The 12,088-nt window shown below is 44.5% G+C and overlaps 1 protein-coding gene across 1 annotated transcript; it reads right to left on the reverse strand.

The window, feature by feature from the left end:
- Positions 1-2,228: 2,228 nt before the first annotated feature.
- On the reverse strand, positions 2,229-11,345 carry LOC115097971 (tetraspanin-33-like). Its single transcript, XM_029614194.1, has 3 exons — positions 11,319-11,345; positions 8,986-9,110; positions 2,229-2,926 (listed from the first exon to the last, which is right to left on the reverse strand). Exons 1-3 carry the CDS (start codon positions 11,332-11,334, stop codon positions 2,729-2,731), a joined length of 339 nt encoding a protein of 112 aa, XP_029470054.1. The 5' UTR covers positions 11,335-11,345; the 3' UTR covers positions 2,229-2,728.
- Positions 11,346-12,088: the final 743 nt, after the last annotated feature.

Raw genomic sequence — 12,088 nt, forward strand, 5'->3', positions numbered from 1 at the left:
AGAAGGAGCTGCCGTTTCCTCCTGCTGCTCCTCGCCAAGGGAGGGGTCAAAGGGGCGCTCTCAGGGCTGGCAGTTTCAATCAGGCTGGGGGTAAATACAGAGCGGGCACTTGTAGATGCCAACGGTACAGTTTTGTTCAGCAGAACTAATTCAGGGTGTCACTGCATTCCCAGGCCCATACTAAATGCTGGGTTTCGAAGAAAAGAATATCGCCTTGTTTCAGAGCAGGGACAGCTGCAGCCTCATTATAAATCAGGCCTTGCAACCTGTGGGGGAATCTTTGCCAAGTTACTGAGTGGCAAAGTTAGTGGAAGTGAAATTTTGGAATCACACACACACACACACACACACACACACACACACACCCCTGCCACCCTTTATAATTCTCCTCAGTTACTACTTTGGACTTCCCCTGGCTTCAGTCACTAGTTTATTGTATGCGCTTAAGCACCACTAAGTGGTGCTACGGCATCACACAAAAAGCTTCTATCAAGCAGGCATCCACCTCTATCGTAGCTTGGATTGGTTTTTCTATCTCACAGCCCCTTTGGTTTTCAAACCGGTCTTTGGGCATACCTGAGCTAGTCTTGCTTCCCAGCTATCCCTACTGAATCTGCATGAGATAGATTTGCATCCATTGGTTGGGGGAGGGATGTGTGTCTCTGGTTTTAGGGAATACGTAAAGGCTCCCAATCTGCGGCAGCTTTTACCTTGCATTCACCTCGGTACAGATGAGGGCTCCTTAACTGTCCAAACTAAGCTGATGGTAAAAGCTGGAGTGGCTCAGATTGCTATGCAGTGGGAGTCTTAAAGTATCCCCTGCATGGTTATTGTATAACTTCTGGTTAATGCTGCTGGGAATGACCTGATCTTTATGTCTGGAATATGAAACCCTTCACAGGTCACTAATCAGCAGATATCATCATGTGTGTTTTACATGGCACTTCTGTTAACTGCTCTGCAATCATATTGCACAATTATGATTCTTAGAAATGATAATCAATATAGTATCAAACTGTGAGATCACCACAATTCTTTGTTTGCTTCTAAAAATATCTTGATGCTTTCAGGACACAATGACTAGAAAATCCTTTAAAAAAAGTCAATCCAGTCATTGCCTAAATAAAAAAACGTTAGGATCATCCTTTTTTAAATTCTGATTTTCATTTTATTATGAATGAAGCATTAATGGTTGAAGTTCCTCTGAACTAAGGCACTCTCACCATTATGAATCTAAGCTCGTCATCAAAACCAGGGTGGGAGGTTTTTTTGAACACCAAACCAATGTGAAAATATAAGAATATGAGAACAAAAAAAGGAAACTTAGAAATAAAACTGAAAAACAAGGCATTAGACTAAGTCAAGAATCTACAAGTTAATGTTTTAAAGAATTTAGCTTGTCTGACTATTCCCGATTTGTTACATTATGTCATTCCTTTTGACCTTGAGATTAATAATACATTCCATAAAATGAAGGCCAGAATCATTCTGAGTGTATCCAACTGTACCTTTTTCTGTATAAAATCAATGAAATTCTGCAAATCCAGATCCTCTCGGTAATGAGATATAGCTTTCCTCATCAGGAATGACGCTTTCTCCAGCACCTAAATTCAGAGGTTGCGTTAAAGACTGTAGATGCAGGTTTAGCCACCCACTGCCCTTGCGATAAGAGAGAAACTCAGCACCCAAGACTCCCATTCCTGGGGCTGATTGGGGCTGTGAGTGCTGCTAAAGTGACCTTCAGTTCCCATGGGGGCGTGGGGGAGCCATGTGCTGGTCTTATGGTGACACCTAGTGGACAATTAAAGGACAGCATTGGAAACAGCTTGGCGCTCTATTACCATAAGAACATGGTTAAATATAATTTGATTGTCTGTAATTGTATTTATGTTTCAAATGTAGACTACTTTATAGCCTCCTCGAGAGAAGAGGGTCAATAAATTTGAAAAAATAAATGAATAAATAAATGCTGCTTTCTCAAATACAGGAAGGTGATGCAGGGCTTCACCTGCTCTTGGAAGGAAACTTTGGAGAAACATAGCTCCCATTTCTGGTATTTACTGGGGGTTGAAAGATCAAATATCACCCATCTACCCTAAAAACAGTAGCATTATTAAAGTCTTGGAAGAGTTAGTTAAATTTGACAATGTTTCATGAATAGAAAGTAATAAATACCAGATAGCTCCAAGCCATCAAGAACAGGCTGAGCCAGTTCTGGGTTTGTCCCAGTTCATCTAAGGACTTATACTATAGTTCCTGCTCTCCTTGGAAAAATTAGAGCTACAAGTCCACAGATGAATGGAAGTAAAATCAGGACTGAATGAAAGTTGGATGTTTCAGGCCAGCCTGCCAGCTCTTTGGAGTTCTGCACGCCAGTGCCCATGATTGCAGGGTTCCTGAAAAAGCCCCAGTGCTTGACTAAAGTTAGTTGGGAGTGGATGTAAAGTAGACAGAAAAATCCCAGGTAGTGGCTAATGAAAGCTTACGGCACTGGAGCCCAGCTGAGGCTGGTCCCACTGACCTGGAAGCTCAAAGAAGCAGGAAAAACTGTCAATTCAAGAAACAATTGGTGTTTCATTCCAGTGACCTTCACTGAGATTCTCATAATTCTTTGCACATCTCAGAACAGGTCAAAGCGCAGGGACTCTGGACTGTTTCTGGATCAGAACCAGAAGAGTTTTGGATCTTGGTGCGGATCTATTCTGGACCAGATCCTCCTCCTTTTTTCCTAAATAGATTCTCTAAATTCTCTCTGAGCGTTATTTGAACAGAGATAGTAAATAAATATTACAAATGTTGCATGTCCTCCTCTGCCCAGGTTTAAAGACCTTTGATGGATGGTTTTACTCACCAAGCCAGAGAAGAAGAATCCCAGTACAGCAGCTACAATCTGCAGGACCAGAATTAGGAGCATCAGCCAGGCAAACTGGAGGGATCAAAAAACCGACAGGGATCAAACTGCTTCGGCATCCTGGCATTCACCAGAATTCTTTTTATCTCCGTCTTCATGGCTTTCTCTTTTACATTTCTGGATCATGATTTGTGTCAGACCCCACTTCCTGGAAATTTACCTGGGGAGTGGTCCAAGATTTATGATGGCAACTTATCAGGCCCTCTCCAGAAAGAGCAAGCTTCAGCTGTGTGTGAGGGGGTTTTTCCCTCTGGTATTGGACTTTCTGCTTTCCACGCCAATAAAGTAGTGTGCTCCCTAAGTTAGTGCTCTTGAACGAGGAGTAGCCCCAGGGAGGCCAGGGTTCAAATCCCATTGATCGACCTTGGGCAAGTCAATTCATTCTCCATTTCCTCAAGTACATTCCAGGGGTTGATGTAATAAGATAAGTGAAGCCTAGCGTGGGTTTTCACTTATGTTTTAGTGCGAGTTTTTTGGGGGGGTAAACTTGCCCAGGTAGGTAATAAGGCGTTTAGTGCTGAAAAAAACACACAGCATGCTTAGCCTGTCGGATGCAAATTGCAGCGTAATAAGCCCTATTCAGTGTTAGCCAGCAGTGGAAGGAGGTGCCCCAGTAAGGAGGCTTCCTTTGACCACAGGAAATGTAATGCCTGGTCAGAGGCAGGAGTTCAGTTTCCCACAGTAAAGAGGAGAGGACCAGGGCTTCACTCGGGTGGGCCCAGCAAGTCCTCCCTCCCTCCGGCCCCTGCATTCTGAGCCCTTCCCTCTCACATTAAAATGAAGCCTGGCCTGGGTCCAGGTCCAGGTCTGGGTCGGTCCTCCCAGCCCCCCCAAACTTAAAATGAAGTTGGGGCTCAATAGGGCCAGGCTGACTTTATTTTAAGAGGGAGGGCTGGCCCGGACGTGGACCTGCAGGCCAGACTTCATTTTAATGTCAGAGGCAGGGATTCGGCATAAGAACATAAGGGAGGAAGGAAGGACTTGATGGACTGGCCTGGCCAGGCTACAGCGAGCCCACTCGGAGATCGGGGAACTTAGGATTTGGGGCTTTTTTTCAGCATGGATTGGAATGCAAATGGGTCATGTGTTAAAAAAGTGTGCTTTTTCAGTTTAGTGTGCTTTTTTCACTCCTGGTCTATTTGCATGTCATTAGCTTCCTACATCCCGTGGGGACTGCTGCTTTTAACATGCACGTTAAATGAATTCTGTGCTAAAATCTAACTCTGACTTTATAATGGGTTTTAGTATATCAGCCCCTTAGATTGTAAGTCCTCTGGGACAGGGAAATACCTACAGTACCTGAATGTCACTTGCTTTGAGCTACCAATGAAAAAAGCATCAGCTAAATATAAATTTAAAACATACGTAGAAAGAAGGAAAAAAGCTTTACAGAAGACACCAGGTTAAACAACACCAAGCAGCTATTGCCTGACACTTTTTTTTTGTTTGATTGGATGTGGAATAAACCCTAGGAATGTTGGATTGTGCAATAGGAATGATTGGATGTGCAATAAACCCTAGGAATAGCTGCATGTCTCCAAAGGGCAATTATCCTGGATCAAAAATACACAGTAGGGACTATCGCTAAACTAACTGAATTCATCCTGAATCAGAACTATGTACAGATTATGGGCATTGGGGTGGTACCACTGTATGCCAGTCTTTTTACATCAGAACTGGATGCCACTAAGTGGATGCCACAGCAAACCTTTCAGATTTTTAGTACAATGATGGTAAGCTATGACCACAAATTCTCCTACGCTGGGCAATAAAATCCCAGATCTGCAGGCTCTGATGGTGAAGGCAGAATTGGACATTGCTGCTGTTACAGAGACCCGGTTCAATGAGTCTCATGATAGGGATACTGCCATCCTGGGCTAAAATTTGTTAAGGACAGAAAAGGGGGAGGTGTAGCTCTTTATGTAAAAAACAATATCCAAGTAACTGAAATGCAAGGAATGTGGGGGTAGGGAAGAAGCATTATGGGCTGTCTTAAAAAAAGAAGATGTTGCTCCCATTTATACTGGTGTGATCTACAGGTCGCCGATTCAAACAGAAAAACTGGACAGAGATCTGGTTGAAGACATCCAAAAGATGGGAAAGAAGGGAGAAGTGTTGCTCGTTGGAGATTTTAATCTGCCGGATGTAAATTGGAGTATCCCTTCTGCAGAATCTACAAGAAGTAGAGAGATAGTGGATGTCCTGCAAGGGGCTCTGTTCAAACAAATGGTAATGGAACTTACGAGGGAGGGAGCTATACTCGACTTAGTGCTCAATAACGGGGATAATGTCTCTAATGTCAGGGTGGGTGTCCACCTCAGCACCAGTGTTCTTCAAACAGTATGGTTTGATGTCACTGCCAGGATAGTCAGAAGTTGCATGAAGATCCCAAGTTTTGAATTTCAAAAATACAGACTTTGTGAAAATGGGGACATACCTGGCAGAAAAACTAGAAGACTGGGAGAAAATAAGCGAGGTGTAACAACAGTGGGCCAAACTAAAAGGAGCAATTACTAAGGCAACCTATCTATATGTTAGAAAAGTAAACAAGAGTAAGAGGGGAAAGAAACTGATCGGGTTCTCAAAGGAGGTGTCTGAAAAAATAAAAGCAAAACGAAAAGCGTGCAAGAAGTATAAGGGATACCAAAGAGGAACACAGGGAAGAATACCTGGTGAAACTGAGGGAGATGAAAAAAGAAATCAGGGAAGCAAAAGGTCAAGCGGAAGACAAGATTGCCAAAAAGGTAAAACAAGGTGACAAAACATTTTTCAGATGAATGGAGGAAGGCCCAAGGTGGTAAAGTAAAATTGAAAGGTGACAAGGAGCAGCGTGTGGAGAAAGATGAAGAAATGGCAGAAATATTAAAGAAATACTTCAGTTTAGTTTTCATTAAAGAAGACCCTGGAGAAGGACCGTTGCTGAATGGCAAGATCATGGATGGGAGTGAGGTAGATGCAACTCCATTTACAGAAGAGAATGAATGAGAAGAGCTAGGAAATCTGAAAGAGGACAAGGCCATGGGGCCAGATGGGGTACATCCGAGGATGCTGAGGGAGCTCAGAGATGTGCTGGCGGGTCTGCTGAAAGACTGTTTAATAGATCCCTGGAAAAAGGAGAGGTACTGAGTGATTGGAGAAGAGTGGCGGTGGTCCCACTTCACAAGAGTGGGAGCAGAGAGGAGGCTGGAAACTGCAGCCTAGTAAGCCTCACCTCAGTGGTGAAAATTAATGGAGACTCTGCTGAAGGAAAGGATAGTGAGCTATCTAAAATTTGGTGAGTTGCTTGACCCGAGGCTGCATGGATTCACCAGGGGAAGGTCCTGTCAGACAAATCTGATTGATGTTTTTGATTGGGTGACTAGAGAATTGGATCAAGGAAGAGTGCGTAATGCGATCTACTTGGATTTCAGCAAAGCTTTCGATATGGTGCCGCATAGGAGACTCATGAATAAAATGAGAAGCATAGTATTTATTTATGGCTTTTTTTATACTGACGTTCATTTGTACATCACATCGGTTTACAAAAAACAGATAGCGTAAAACATATTGGAGGTAAGGAGAAATAGGAAATATATCTCAACATTATAGGGAAAGGAGGGAGGTTGTACAAGGGGGCAGGGGGGAGAAAGGGTGAGCAGGGTGGGGAAACGATTAACATAGTGTTTTAAATACAATGTGTGGTGCAATTATGTACAACAGGAGGGAGGAACTTTGTACAGGAGTATTACCTAAGGATGGTTGGATCTGCTGGAGAGATAGAGGGAGAAGAGTTATGGGAAGGCCTGTTTGAATAACCAGGTTTTGAGGGGGTTTTTTAAAATTCTGGGTGGAGGGTTCTGGTCTTAGGTCAGGGGGCATCGAGTTCTAGAAGGAAGGGCCAGCGAGAGATAGAGCTCTACCTCTAGTAGAGTTAAGGTGGGTTAGTTTAGGTGAAAGAATGGGCATGGTTGCGTTGTATGTGGATCTGGTGGGTCTTGTGGGGGTTAGTAACTGGAGGGAGTCTTTAAGCCAGCGCTTGTTTTGGTTGTGTATGATTTTGTGTATTAATGTAAGGGTCTTAAAGAGAATTCTGTGGTGGATTGGGAGCCAATGGAGGTCTTTTAGAATGGGTGTGATATGATCTTTTCTTCGGGTGTTGGTGAGGACTCTGGCGGTGGCATTTTGAAGCATTTGAAGGGGTTTGAGGGTTGCTGTAGGGAGTCCAAGTAGAATGGTGTTGCAGTAGTCTATTTTGGAGAAAATTATTGCCTAGAGTACGGTTCAGAAATCATCTAGATGTAGGAGGGGTCTTAATTATTTTAGAACTTGTAGTCTGTAGTAGCATTCTTTCATTGTTGTGTTAATGAATTTTTTTAGATTGAGTTCGGTGTCAAGGATGATGCCAAGGTCTCTTACATCTTGGGCGATCAGGTGTCTGGGAAGATGGGAGTTGATTTTGGTGGGTAACTTTACATTTGGGTTGTGAGATATTAATAGGAGTTCAGTTTTGGAGGAAATCAGGGATAGGTTGAATTGAGTTAGTAGTTGGTTTATAGTAGAGAGGTGTGTTTCCCATTGAAGGAGGGATTTAGTAATGGATTCAGAGATCGGGATTAGAATGTGGATGTCATCGGCGTAGATGAAATGTGTAAGACCTAGGTTGGATAGGAGATAGCATATGGGTAGCATATAGATGTTGAAACGGGTAGAAGATAGTGAGGATCCTTGGGGAACGCCTCGGGTTAGTTTGATAGGTGTGGGGTCTGTATGAGAAGACCTATGACAAGAGGCTAAAGGATCTGAATATGTATACTCTGGAGGAGAAGAGGTGCAGGGGAGATATAATATAGACCTTCAGATACCTGAAAGGTTTTAATGATGCACAAACTTCAAATCTTTTCTGCTGGAAAGCAAACTGTAGAACCAGGGGTCATGAAATGGAATTCCTGGGGGGACGACTCAGAACCAGCCTCAGGAAATATTTCTTCACAGAGAGTTGTGGATGTCTGGAATTCCTCCCAGAAGAGGGGGTGAGATTGAAAACAGTAAATGAATTCAAAGGACATGGGATAAACAATGCGGATCCCTAAAGACTAGAGGTTGGAAATGAAGAAAAGGGTGCATGGGAGTAACCTGCATGAAACAGTAGTGACCACCCTAAACAGAAGGCATGGGAGTTACTTTCCCTAACAGAAGGCACAGGGGTAACCTGCACAGAGTGGCAGATACAACCATAAGCAGCTTGCTGGACAGACCGGGTGGATCATTTGGTCTTTATCTGCCGTCATTACTTTGTTATTGTGGTATCTTCATGATTTGCCCAGAAGGAGAAGAGAATCTTAATTTTTTCAACTCCTTTAATGCATCGCATCTTATTGTAAGTCTCAAAGGGAACTACATGGAAGTGAATATTTTAGAAACTAACGTCTCAATCAATGATGCATGCCTACAAATATCTCTATACAGATATCCAACTGACAAATGCAAATACCTCCAGTTTTCATCCATTGCATATAAAAAAGCCCATTATACATAACCAAGCTGCACGATACTACCATAATCTGTTCTGACCCAAAGAATAGGAATAAGCACCTCAAAGCTCTAAATGAATCCTTCAGACAAAAGGGCTATCACCTCAACATCATCTTCAGGAAGCCTGCATCCTCACTCAAACCTCACTCAACACCCAGGGAAAACCTATTACAAGGGGATGAGAACCAATGGAGCGAGTACCATTCATAGTAACCTATGACCCAGAGCTAGAAAGAAAAGTCATAAAAGACCTATCACCACTCCTACTGGAGGATGAATCGCTGAAAGCAATATTCCCTGCTCCTTTGATACTAGCTTTCCAGTAACCATCTAACCTGACACATAAAGTAATAGGAAGTAAGCTTCAAGCAGAAACCCAAAGAGAAGAAAATGGCATGAAACCTTGCAAGATACCGTGATGCACATTTCACAGGGCACTACAGCCACTACCCACATGGGACCAACACTTAAGCCTAAATGGTCCACATTTGTTCTCCTGGAAACCTACAACCTATTTGTTGACTAATTCCAACAAAGAACAATGCCAGCTGTGCCTTGCTTACAATTTTCAGCAGAATGTGCAGGTCTCGGAGTGCTCCCAGGCAGCCGAGAAAAGTGACAGCAAACATTAATATTCCCACGGTGATTAATATGACAGAAGGGTCTGTTATGAGTGAGTCCACAGCATCTGAAACACAAACAAATAAATCCAGAGAGAGGAAGGAAAATATCTGCATGTTTTAGAAGTGAGTAAGGTACGGCCATCCAACTCTTATCATCGATCCCCAAGGCTATTGCTAGACCCTTTGACCTTCACTCATGGAGTTTATTAACGACCTTACTTAGGTAGAAAGTCAAAATGGTAAATGATAATGTCATGCAATTGAATTAAAGGATCATTTGGTCCTTCCCAGTCATTGTTGTTACATGGCCAAAAGGCACACTAGGCCTGAGCCTAGGGTGGCAAACTTCTGGGGAGCAGGGGAGGGGGCCAGCAGGCCAGCTGAAGATTTGCTACCTCCCCACTGTGCTGAATCTCACTCAGCAGACAACAGCCTTCTGCTTCCTGCTCCAGCCCCTCCCCTCTCAGTGCAGAGAAAGGGAAGGAAGGGCTGAGGCTGGAAGGGACAGAGCCTCCCCTCCTGTCCTGTGCAGGGAACAGGAAAAGAGGGGTGAGACCAAAGTACACAGCAGGGAGCAAAGAAAAGCCACTGTACCCTAATTCAGCCCCTCTCCTCCTGTCATTCGGGCACAGGAGGACAGGAGTTGAGCCTGGAGCAGATAGAGCAAAGACAGCTATGTCTTAGACCTTCTGCGCTGATGTCCCTAGTCTTGGGGGTGAGGAGAGGGGAAGGGGAGCAACAGCACCAACAGTGCCGAGAGGCTGCAAAATCCTAAATCCGTCACTAGGAACAGAGTCACTGTTCCTCAAACATGTCGGACTAGAATGAGCCACAGAGAATGCTTGATCATTGTCAGGAAGATGACGAGGGTTACCATCTGACACGTCATCCCGAACAAGCTGATTCAGTTCTGCCTCTGCACCATTGCACCTACAGACTTGTAGTTCCTGTATTTCACAACACAAAGTGGAATTACAAGTCTATAGATGCAATGGGGCAAGACTAGGACCAACTCAGCCTGACAGGGCTCACCTGAGCTAGGTAGCAAGGCAACCTTAAGGAGGACTGCAAGTGAAACCCGCTGCTCCAGAACTCTAAGGCTCCAAATTTGCAGAAAGCGCTCTGGTACTGCCAGGTGACTCATTTCACTTTAAATTCTATGTAGAGGTCAGATTTTTGCAATACTTTCCCACTGGCGGGCCGATACAGTAAAGTGCGTTCCAGCGGAGCGCACTGTTAGCTCGCGTTTGGACGCGCGTTTTCGTAGCACTATTTTTACCCCTTATACAGTAAGGGGTAATAGTGCGTCGAAAACGCACGGCCAAACACTCCCCCCCCCCCCAAAACTAATAGCGCTCACCACATGCAAATGGATGTTGATGGGCCTATTAGTCATTCCCGCGCAATTAAGTCGGAGGCCCCAAAAATAAAAAAAAAAATTTTATTTAAAAAGCTGCCCACAACCCATGGGTTGGAAGACGGACGCTCAATTTTGCCGGCGTCCGTTTTCCGAATCTGTGGCTGTCAGCGGGTTCGAGAACCGACGCCGGTAAAATTGAGCGTCGGCTGTCAAACCCGCTGACAGCCGCCGCTTTGTCAAAAAGGAGGCGCTAGGGACGCGCTAGTGTCCCTAGCGCCTCCTTTTACTGCGGGCCCTCATTTGCATGCGGGCCGATACTGAATCGGGCACCCAGGACACTGGCCTGTGTGCGCGTCGGGAGAGCCGGCGCTCGCCGGCTCTCCCGCGCTTCTTTCTGTATCAGCCCAAATGTAACAAGAAGTACCTTGGTCCAGAGCTGCTAATTCATTTCATTTCCGGAGGGAAGCTTTTGGCTATTCATGAGTTTTGGAGTTATGTCCTAGTGCATTGTGGAGACTGTAGTCCTGCTTCTTCCTGCAGTCAATACTACAGGTACCAAAAATACACTGGCGGGGGGGGCAATGGGGGTTGTTAAGATCCAGTACTGGCCAAAGTGAACCTGGTCATTTGAGCAGCGCTCTTTTATCTGATACTAGGGGAGTGTTACCACGGTGAGCATGGCCACCAGTGCACTTGAAAAATGACGAAACACCCAATCTGGAGAAATCGGGAGAAAGGGCCCACTCAGAGCACCGTCAGACACTGCTGTTAAGTTAAGTCTGTTACCACAAATGAAGCATCATCCCTCGGCAGAGGAGGGTGGGATTTAGAAAACAGCACCTGTCCTGAAGTAACAAGCTCTTTTAATATATTCAACAATGAAAGTGAAAAAGAAATTGTGAAACACACTCACTTGCTTCCTTGGACATCTTTGCGGTAACTCCCACTGCATCATCAGACCACTGCCAACCTTAGTCAGAGAGAGAGAGACGGAAGTGACGACAGAAAAAAAAAAAGGAATAAGAGGGAGGAGAGAGAAATCTGCATCATTTATAAAGGAAACAGACAGAAGCGCCATTCTTATCACAGTGCGATTCATTTGGCGGTAGACTGAACATTTTACTGCTGTAGGGTTGGTATATCTGCTCGAAGGGCCATACAGCCAACAGCTCGCAGGACCCGGCTACCCCCAGTAAGGGAGCCAACCTGCACAGGGGAGAAGAAACGATGGAGCGCTTATAGTAACCTCATTTCAGCTAGGTGCAGGCGCATGCATATACAGTACACCTACACATGTATTAGCCTGCAAGCTCTTCTGAGCAGGGACTTATTGTACTTGCATTCTAATAATGCTGTGAACTGCCTTGATCAGCATTGGGCAAGGTGGGCTAAAGAGTTGAAATGCATTATTATTAAAAATGTGTGTGTATGTGTGTGTGTCTGTGTACTGGTAACTTTTATCTACATCTCTCCCATGGACTTCTTAAATATGGAAGGGGAACATTGGAAGTAGAAATATTGGTGTGAGTTTTGAAAAAAAAAATATGACCCCTCCCCACCCCTGCCTTGAAGGGTCTGGATTACCAAAAATCTCCTGCAGCTTGAAAACAGAGCAGGATGTTTCCCGTTTCCAGTTAGCCCTGAAATACCACGAGCCAGCCTCTTCTGCTTATGTATGTATTT

Source organism: Rhinatrema bivittatum, chromosome 8 (genome assembly GCF_901001135.1).
Source record: "Rhinatrema bivittatum chromosome 8, aRhiBiv1.1, whole genome shotgun sequence".
In the NCBI taxonomy this organism is placed as follows: domain Eukaryota; kingdom Metazoa; phylum Chordata; class Amphibia; order Gymnophiona; family Rhinatrematidae; genus Rhinatrema; species Rhinatrema bivittatum.

What these genes read in the sequence shown, in the direction of transcription:
- LOC115097971 (XM_029614194.1), bottom strand. An exon ending in TGCACATTCTGCTGAAAATT is followed by an intron (nt 2,927 to 8,985) that starts GTAAGCAAGGCA and finishes TGATCCCTCCAG; the next exon opens with TTTGCCTGGCTGATGCTCCT.